This window comes from Boleophthalmus pectinirostris, unplaced genomic scaffold (genome assembly GCF_026225935.1).
Source record: "Boleophthalmus pectinirostris isolate CB_2022bp ecotype Guang Dong unplaced genomic scaffold, ASM2622593v1 HiC_scaffold_10, whole genome shotgun sequence".
NCBI classification, from domain to species: Eukaryota; Metazoa; Chordata; class Actinopteri; order Gobiiformes; family Gobiidae; genus Boleophthalmus; species Boleophthalmus pectinirostris.
Genome location: NW_026570971.1, coordinates 12333313 through 12342466, shown reverse-complemented (window position 1 = coordinate 12342466; position 9154 = coordinate 12333313). Strand labels below are relative to the sequence as shown.

Genomic DNA, 9154 nt, shown 5'->3' with positions numbered 1-9154 from the left:
GACTCCATCAGCCTCCTGGCCCTCCGCTCTGTGTCTGCCTTGTCCAGAATGTACTCCTTCAACATAACAATTCAGTAACTTAAGATGTAAATAAAACATCTTTGCAAAAAAAACAACAACAAAAAACAAACAATGATATCACCTCCACCATGTCCATCATTTTTACAACATTTATGTCTTGGAGTGCTCCATATGTGGGAAGATAACACCGCTCTGCCAAATTGTTAATGGACATGAGGATACTTCCCACTTCCTCCACCTTAAAAATGTATAAAGCAGATTTCAATTTCTCATTTTAATTAGACTACCTACATACTATACTATACTATTTACAATTAATGAAATCCTTCCATGTCTGTACCTTTTCTCTGGACTGGCCTTGTTCCATTAGCAGTGAAATCTCAGCCTGCTTGTTCATATCTTTGAGAGCCTCTAACTCATTCTGTAGTTCTGATAGCTCCTTATTGGTCATCTGCAATCATCATATGGCATAGTTAGAATCTTCACGTCTTAAAACAATGCATACACATACTTCTTCATCTCACCAGTTTTTTAATGCCATGTTCCTGATTCATGATCTGAAGTTGTTGCTGGTTCTCCTCCACTTCATCCTCCATTTTTTCCAGGCGCTGCAGAAGCTCCTGGTGAGTGATGGAGAGGGTCTCGTGTCGTCGGATGATTGGCAAAACTAAGGATTCTGAGTCATTTTCAAGGTAACCTGTAAACACAATCATGTAATGCATCGAGCATGTCAACATGGTTATAACAAAGTTGTTTATGGAAAGTGGACGCTTACTGCTCGGGAGGAAGTTGATTGTTTTCACCAAATAGTCTTCATAGATTTTGTATTTGGTCATTCTGTCTTTTAAAACATGCTGTCTGTGGATATAGTAAGTATAGTAGTTATTATTATTTTATTTGCATTTTTAAATGCATTATTATTATTTTAAAGGTCCATATTATGCCAAATTGACTCTTGTAAAATGTTGTTAAATCATCAAAAACAGACCTGGAGTTGTGTGTTGTTTCATACACACATGTTTGAGTAAACCTTTATTATTAGTCTGTCTACATCTAAAAGCTCAAATAGCTACGTTTACCTTTAGTTCAGTAGAGATTGATAATTCAAGTCTGAAATTTTCCAGATGATTCTAGTCAAGGTATGGAACCTCTAAGCCAGGGGTGTCAAACCCAAATTCACAGAGGGCCAAAATTAAAAACTGGGACTAAGTCATGGGCCAAACTAAATATTTAGTGAAAAATTTCAACAATATCTGCATGTTTTCTCTTCTTTCGAGATATGTAATGTTAAACCTTTTTTTTATTAAAATAAATGTTTACTAATAGTTTTGCTTAAACATGAAATCCAGAAGAAGATAAGTAATAACAAAATTTTATACAAATAATGTCTCTATAGCCTATCTGTATCCGGTGGGCCAGCTCTAATATATATTTGATATGATCTCACGAGCGAAATATAATTATATCGTGGGCCAAATTTGGCCCCCGGGCCTGAGTTTGACATATCTGCTCTAAGCTTTTATTAGTCTGAATATACTAAAAATAACCATATACAATTTTCAATTAAGACAGTATTTCTTCGACTGTTTCAGCTGCATCAACCCAAAGGGATTTTATTTTAAGGCTGGATTATTATTAGTATTATAAGATCATTATTAATATTAGTTTATTGCACGCATCAAACCCATCAAGACTCAAAGTAAACATAAATCAAATATGGCTAACCAGATGTGTAGTTGAAATTCTTACCTGGCTCGAAGTTGTATGAGCTTGTTTGTCAACCTTTCTATATCTCTCTGTTTGATCATATTTTGCTCCTGTGCATCTTTATACTTCTTATATGCTTGGTGCTGCTTCACTTCATTTTCAGCCACAAACTTCTCAAACTTGCTCACTCTTTCTTTATTCTGGGGAAATAAATAAATGACGAAAAGCAAAATGCCTGTGTTAGGTAGAATTTGAATAATTTGTCAGGCATAAATCATTTATTCTTATTGAGTAGCGAGTGGCTGCTTTGCTCTGTACCTGCTGTTGTTTGAGCTGCAGTTCTGAGCGTCTCTGAGCTAAACCTTCCACACGGCTTCGAAAGTCCTTCTGCTTAAGAGCCAGCAGCCGACTCACTTCTTCCAGCTCCGCTTGTTTCTGCAAAACTAGTGTCTTTTGCAAAGTGTTCAGCCCAGCTTCAAGGAGACGACAAGGTGTCTACACAAATGCAAAGTAGTACTTCAGCTAAATAATCAAGTCATATAACTTAAGGTTGTTTTAATGAAACAGAAGTTAAATATTTTTGATTTGTTAATTTAGTTTTGTTGTTGTTGTTGTTGTTAAACAGAACTTAAATGTGATTAATTGTCCTAATATGCTTTTTGTAAGCTCCTAAATACAAAGTCTAAATAGATTTTTGGAGTTACTTTACCTCTGTCACAACAGGTATGTGGTTGACATTTTCTTCTTTGGGCCTAGAATAAACGTGTCATTGAGTCTGATGCACCTGATCAAACGGAGTTTCTGGCCAACAGTAGATGGCGCTTGCTTACCTGTCCTCAGGCTGAGTCACAAACACGTTTTTCGTTCTGTTTTCAACGGTGAATTTCAGACGTGGGTCGCTGCTGTCCAGAAAAGGCAGGCTAGTCGCCATAGCGCTGCGTTTCTAGTTTCCTAAAAATCCCAACACTTGCAGCAGTATTTCAATCCACGTTAGGACAAGGACAACAAGGTCCTTCCGGATGTTGTCCCGAAGTTGTGTGGCTGTTGCCGGGGAAACAACAAGCGCAGCCGCGGGGAATGCGACGGGATCGCTACGTCGTTGTCACGGCAACCAGCCTGGGGGCGGTTCTGTTTAATGGAGTGAATGAGAGGCATGGAAATGAGGCATGGAAATGAGGCATGGACATGAGGCATGGAAATGAGCTCCTTAATGAAAGCCAGAGATGGGGAAGAGCACAGAGCACACACTCTGCTCTGTCCAGTACAACTATCACAATCTCTGGATCTCCCACTCTGGAGTAAGCCCGTGCCCAGTCTCCTTTGCCATCATACGATTAAAGTTAATTTAATAATAAGTATTTATCTACTCTGTATAATAGAATCATTTATATAGCCTATACAGTCTATGGCCTAGGCACATGTCTATTATTAGGCTAGTAGTATTTAAGTAGATTAGTGTTGGTGCCTATACCTTTCAGTCTATTAAAATAATTATATTAAAAACTCATGCATACATTTTCCAAGGTTTTTTAGTAGGTATAGACAGGTGCCTTTATTGGGCTGTGAGTGTGCTTCAAAATTTTTAAGTTCGACTTGAAAAACAGCTTGTCTGTAAAAATATGTTGAAAGGCATGTTTGTAGAATCATTTTAAATGCCTAATTTCAGTTTAGAGGCTGACAGTGCATGAAGGAAATTCTTTAAAAAGAAGAAGAAATACTCTTACATCATTGTTGTTTTTTTTGAGGCTGCAACACAGGACAGTGGTGGTTAAACTGGGACCTCATTCAGCTCTGAAGATAGTGATTCTAACCCAGCCAGTAAGTTTCATATTTATGTTTTCTTTCATTAGATTATTATGTTTAGAAAATTACTATAAACTTTCAGAATGCTTTTGTAGTTGCATTGTTTTTATAAATATTGTACATAGGCTTACCAGTATGTTTATGGGTAGTTTTCATAGCAATAACGATTTATGGTCCAGGTCCATTCCTTACTGTGTGCCTCACTGTTAACACTAGCCATCACCTCAGATCAGGAAAAGCAGAATCAAGTGGAACCCTCCACCATGAGTATGCCCTTAAAAGGCAGCTTTATGGGGTCTGAGCTGCTCTCTGATGTCTGCCAGTGCACTGTTCAGCTCCTGCATATTCCCTACTTCATTAGGATGTAGGCTTCACCACATAAGCTATTGTCTGATTTTAGACACATTTTATAGACTTTGTATGTCATTTTAGGTTAGTTCTAATTGCTCTTCCTGTCTGAAGCCTTGGGAACTGCACCAGTGCTGGCAGTCTGCTGACCCTGTGGCTACTCTACTAAACAGTGATTTCAGAGACTATTCGGCCTGCTGCCCATTAAGGACTGCAGCCATTAGGCCTACACCAGAACTATTCAGGTAAGATAATACTCTGTAGGCTGTTTTTAGTTAATTAACTTGATACTAGTATTTAAAATATAAACTGAACCTGCCTTACCAGTGTGCACAGGGAAGGCTATACTGTACATTTCTCTTGGCTTTAGATCTCTAGATATGATGACCATAAACATCTCCCCTGTAGGTTAAGAGTTTAGGGTTTAGAATTCAGTGTATTTTAAATGGTAAATATTGTCACAATGATGTCTCAGATCAATTGTAGCCAGTGCAGGTATATTTCACTGAAAGTAGCCTATCTTATGTTTTGCTCAAGTGTTTCACAAATTCTTTCTTAGTTTTTGTTTTTATTGTCAGTCATTTGCCGCCTCTCTATATTGTTGTTTTGTAGAAGGCTATATGGATGCATCATGTATGTTGCCCTGTCATGTCACGTGACCAGTTGACCTCTTTGGCCATGTCAGTATGTGAGTGTGCTCTAATATTAGTCTGAATGCGCTTTGCCTGGAGTTTTTATCTCTGTTCTCTTCCTAATTTGCCTCCATGTGAGCAGACCGTTGTATTATCTCGCTGCACTTCCTCTTATCTGTGTCACTACGCGGGCCTCCTGACATATATGGATGTGACTCCGCCATGCCCAATGACTGACAATTACAGTCTCAAAATAATGAGCGTGCACAGCTGAGCCCGGCTCGCTCCACGCTGCTCCGCCTCCTCCACAGCCGTGTATTTTGGTTTGTCTGTATGGGGCAAACAACGCTACAGAAACAACGCCAGTAATGACCAAATTCCGCTATAATGAGTATTTATCGCAATTTCGGAACGCGAGCGGTAATTGTAGGGCTCGTGCGACGCAAGGGGAGAGGAGCAGACGGGACAATCACAGCGACGTAACGTCAGAGCAGGAGACGTAAGGTTTTTGTTATTGGGGGGGGGTCGGGGCTATTGTTGGGGCTATTGTTGGGGCTAGTGAGTAAATATTATTAATAGGCTGTAACATAAAACATGCCAGTCAGCCTATAGAAATATTGCTGACACGTCAATGGGACTCAGACTGTAGGCCTATATACCAGTGTAGCAGGGTTAATAGTGTGTGTTATTTGATCATAAATGCTTTCCTCCTCTATTAAATAGGCTGGATTATCCAAAACATTTAACTTTATGTTTAGCATTTGCAGATGAATAGCCTTATTCTTTCTTTCTTTCTTTTTCTCTTCAAGGGATGTGGATCCATTGGTGGCCACCATAAAGAAAGGAGATGTGCACACAGTAAATGAATTGGCTGCTTCCTGTCCTCTGAGTCTGCTCAATGAGAACAAAGATGGATGGATACCTTTGCACTATGCTGCATTTTGTGGAGAGAGAGAATGTTTGAAGACACTATTAAAGGGTATGACAATACAGACCCACTGTCAGCTTCAATATATAATATCATAAATCTGTGTTGGTGTGTAACTACTCTCTCTGCTACAGTCCACCCAGATTCTGTGGACAAGCGAACATTGCAGGAACAGACAGCCCTGCTCCTCGCTGTGTCTCGTGAGCATTTGTCATGTGCACATTGCCTTCTGCAGTGTGGAGCTGACCCCGACATTAGCAACAAATACAAAGAGACCCCATTGTTCAAAGGTACAACAGTTAAAGCACTCTGAACATTTGTGGGCTGGTGCTTGATGCCAGGTGTTAAAAAATGAACATTGATGTGTGTTAAAGCATGTGAGCTACAGAGTGTGGACATGGTCAGTCTTCTTCTGTCCTATGGGGCCACAGTGAACCAGCGCTGTAGTCAGGCATGGACCGCTCTTCTGGAGGCTGTGGCCAGGAACCACATAGAAATCTGTGAGATGCTGCTTAACGCTGGTGCCTTCATCAATCCTCCTAACACTTACAGCATATCACCGCTCAATGTAGCGGCCCAGAAGGGACACCTGAGGGCACTGTGCTTCCTCATTGCTAAAGGTATAAATCACTAGTCAGGTTGATGCTATTAAACGAAGACCCTTAAAAACTTAAATGCAGTATTGTTTTTGTTTAGGTGCTGACGTCAACATGCAGACTTGTGACGGACTTACTGCATTGCATGAGGCCAGTAAAAATGGCTTTAGGGAAATTGTGGCAACACTGTTGAGTAAAAATGCAGACGCAAACAAGTGTTGTAACTCAGGTCTGCTTCCTCTCCATGTTGCTGCACAATATGGACACCATGAGTAAGTAAGATGACTAGAAAATGTTCAGGAAGTTTAGAAAATGTGTCGCTATATTTTTTTCTTTGATTCTATCTTATATATCTACACATATTAATGACATATTAATTAGATTGAAGGGATTTGCTCATGAAGGGATGGAATTTTTTATTGCACTAAATTAAATTTTTCAAAAAGCTGCCAAACAAAGAGTAACTTGTAAGACCTAGACAATTTCTTTAGATTAGAATTGATCTGTTTTTGCCAATTAACTCATATATAGATTAATGTATGATATTGTCAGGTTTTGTAAGTGGTTGGTACAAAAGCGTTTCTGTGTTAAAACATTTTAATGTATATTTTTGGATCTCACTCTGCCCTTGTCTTTGTTATGCATTCAGGATTGTGTCCCTGCTCGTGCCGGTGACGAGTAGAGCCAGGCTGCGGCACAGTTGGATCAGCCCCCTGCACCTGGCAGCTCAGCACAACAGACCCTCGGTAGCAGCTGTCCTGCTCCAGACAGGTGCAGAAGTCAATGCGCCTCTCCCCCTCATGCACTCAGCTCGGTTTGCAGACCACCGAGTCACTGCTCTCTACTTTGCTGTGGCCCATGGTAGCACAGAGACAGCAGAGGTATTACTGAAAGCGGGTGCCAGTGTTACTCAAGACCCGGTCAGTCCTCTTCTGGTGGCTGTGAAGCAGGGCTGCGTTCGCACTGTGAACTTGCTGCTGCATCAAGGGGCTGATGTCAATGCTAAAATCCCATGTTACGCTACAACGTTCCCCACTGCTATAGCCCTCTGTGTGAATAATCTGCCTCTACTCAAGTGCCTTCTGGACAATGGTTGCGATGTGCTTTCATGTTTTACTTGTATATATGGAGCAAAACCACATCCAGACACTACAAACATGTCTAGATGCATCTTTCAGAATAGCAGTGTGCTCAGTGTCACCTGCAATGAACCACACGGAGGGCCAATGCAGGTAAGAAGAAAGTGCTGAAAATGATTGAGAGTGAGGAAGTTGTGTGAGTGATGGAAGTGTTTGTGCTTCTCCTCAGTTCTGTGAGTGGCTGTCTTCATCCGTTATGTGTAAATGGGCAGGACCCATAGTAGACCTGCTGCTGGAGTATGTGGGTCAGGTTCAGCTGTGCAGCAAGCTCACAGAGGTCTTGGACAGCACAGAAGAATGGAGAGCCGTCAGGAGAAAGTCATGTAAGGTCAAGTTTAAACTTGTCATGACATCCATGAACAATATGCAATAACATGCCATTTGTGCCTTTGCAGTGTCACCTCGTCCACTGATGCACCTTTGCCGAGTGAAGATCCGGACTCAGTTGGGAGGACAGACTGTGCGTTCAGTAGCGGGTCTACCTCTGCCAGACAGGATGCTCTCATATCTGAGATATGATGTGACTGACTGAACCTGGTCCACCACTTGTATTTCTTGTTGTTTCTTTTTGTTTAGATCCAGAAGGACAAAGATAATTACTCCTCCAAAGCAATTTGTCACTTTTTTATCTAGGCTATTTATAAATAGTGTGGTTGTAGTTTTTTGAAGAATGTATGTGAATATTTGTAACCTGTGAAAATAATGTTGCGCTAAAATGAATTCTTATGGGAATTATGTAATTTATTTAAAAATAAAAGCCTCTATCAAATCTTGCTTTGACAAAAAGAAAATCTGTCACATATTCTATTTTTGCAGCAAAGAGGAAACTAAAACAGCACACCGTCATTTGCATGGCTAAAAAGGGAACAGTAAAAAATAGAGAAATGAAATTTAAACTTTTAACCTTACTGTCAGTGATCAAACACTCAGTGACATCATTATCCTCATCAACATTAAGCTGATGGAAGAACTCGGCAAGTGCAACTTATAGTCCTTGTCACATGAAGAACAAACATGAGCGTTACAAATAAGTGCTTTTATCAAAGGCTACTGAAACACCAGGATAAGTCCTATTTACACGTGCAGCCCCTCCTTGGGTCAGTCAAATGAAGCCAAAAACGCTGAATATTGGAGACTGGATCGTAGGCTTGGTGGGGATAGGTTTGACCACAACGTGCGTGTGGATCTTGTGTCCATATGGATGCTCGGACATCTCTGCGTCAGTGCGCGCTGCTTTGCTCCACAGTCCCAGAGGAGGATGGGGGACCACAATGTGACTGTGCAGGACCTGTTGACCGTGGTACTGGAGCGGACAGCAGCCACAGACGCTCACGCAGTGATGCGAGGTCAGGTCCAAAAGGAGCGCATCTTTATCGCGACGTGTGGACGAAGACGCACTGGCCTTCGCCACATCTTCACAAGCCCTTGTCCTCTTATCTGCCCAATCCGACTTTTTGAATCCTGAGATAGAATTCTCCTTCCTATCCTGGGATAACTTGGGTTCCTCCCAAAAAGACGCAGGTAGCTGGCGTTTTCTCATCGGCACCTGCTCTACTGCATTCCCCACGTTCTCCGCGTCCTGCGCTCTGCCCTTCACACTCTCATGAGCAGAGCCTCCGGGTTTGCCGTGCTCGGCGGGCCTGTGCGCGTGACACTTAGGCACTCGGGAGTACTTCTGGGAGAAACGCTTGAGCTGTTTCTGAAGGTACTTCCTGTGATCCACAGAGCGCCTGCACGGAGCTGACTTATCCAAGGCCGCTTTGATGTCACTGGACGCCAGATTCACGAAATTCAGCAAAGTTTTGACCTCACTGTCTGCCATGTTTAACTTGATAAATTCAGTCCATAGCACGTATGTTTCCACCACTCAAATCTAGAGAAAACACAAGATATTGATGAACAACCCAGCTATCAAATTCTCACTTGACTGAGTTATTGAGGAACAAAAAATAACTCACCGTCGCCACCGCATCCAAACTT

The 9154-nt window shown here is 41.4% G+C and overlaps 3 protein-coding genes across 4 annotated transcripts in view; 1 reads left to right on the top strand and 2 right to left on the bottom strand.

Annotated features, from left to right (window-relative positions):
- The window catches only part of ubr1 (ubiquitin protein ligase E3 component n-recognin 1), a 12709-nt gene extending 12092 nt beyond the window's left edge, over window positions 1–617 (bottom strand). Inside the window, exons 1-3 of the mRNA XM_055160816.1 lie at window positions 546–617; window positions 362–472; window positions 143–259 (exon numbers count right to left, since the gene is read on the bottom strand). Coding sequence (XP_055016791.1) covers window positions 143–259; window positions 362–472; window positions 546–617 — 300 coding nt within the window. The remainder of the gene's footprint in view (window positions 1–142; window positions 260–361; window positions 473–545) is intronic.
- Window positions 520–7965, top strand: LOC110155466 (ankyrin repeat and SOCS box protein 2). 2 transcript variants are annotated; one of them, XM_055156496.1, is made up of 10 exons: window positions 520–713; window positions 3474–3546; window positions 3994–4124; window positions 5321–5490; window positions 5574–5729; window positions 5814–6059; window positions 6136–6307; window positions 6685–7267; window positions 7344–7497; window positions 7570–7965. In XM_055156496.1, exons 1-10 carry the CDS (start codon window positions 652–654, stop codon window positions 7704–7706), a joined length of 1884 nt encoding a protein of 627 aa, XP_055012471.1. In that variant the 5' UTR covers window positions 520–651; the 3' UTR covers window positions 7707–7965. The 2 variants fall into 2 exon arrangements, with proteins under 2 accessions (XP_055012471.1, XP_055012476.1); XM_055156501.1 differs by lacking the exons at window positions 520–713; window positions 3474–3546; window positions 3994–4124 and adding an exon at window positions 4578–5010.
- Window positions 7940–9154, bottom strand: LOC110155467 (protein FAM181A). Its single transcript, XM_055156512.1, has 2 exons — window positions 9133–9154; window positions 7940–9047 (listed from the first exon to the last, which is right to left on the bottom strand). Exon 2 carries the CDS (start codon window positions 8994–8996, stop codon window positions 8277–8279), a length of 720 nt encoding a protein of 239 aa, XP_055012487.1. The 5' UTR covers window positions 8997–9047; window positions 9133–9154; the 3' UTR covers window positions 7940–8276.

Bases quoted from the DNA above. Each gene is read 5' to 3' on its own strand.
- LOC110155467 (XM_055156512.1), bottom strand. From the start codon at position 8,996: ATGGCAGACAGTGAGGTCAAAACTTTGCTGAATTTCGTGAATCTGGCG.
- LOC110155466 (XM_055156496.1), top strand. From the start codon at position 652: ATGGAGAGGGTCTCGTGTCGTCGGATGATTGGCAAAACTAAGGATTCT. The intron at 5,491-5,573 runs GTATGACAATAC...TCTCTGCTACAG, and splicing joins TTTGAAGACACTATTAAAGG to TCCACCCAGATTCTGTGGAC. The intron at 7,268-7,343 runs GTAAGAAGAAAG...GCTTCTCCTCAG, and splicing joins CACACGGAGGGCCAATGCAG to TTCTGTGAGTGGCTGTCTTC.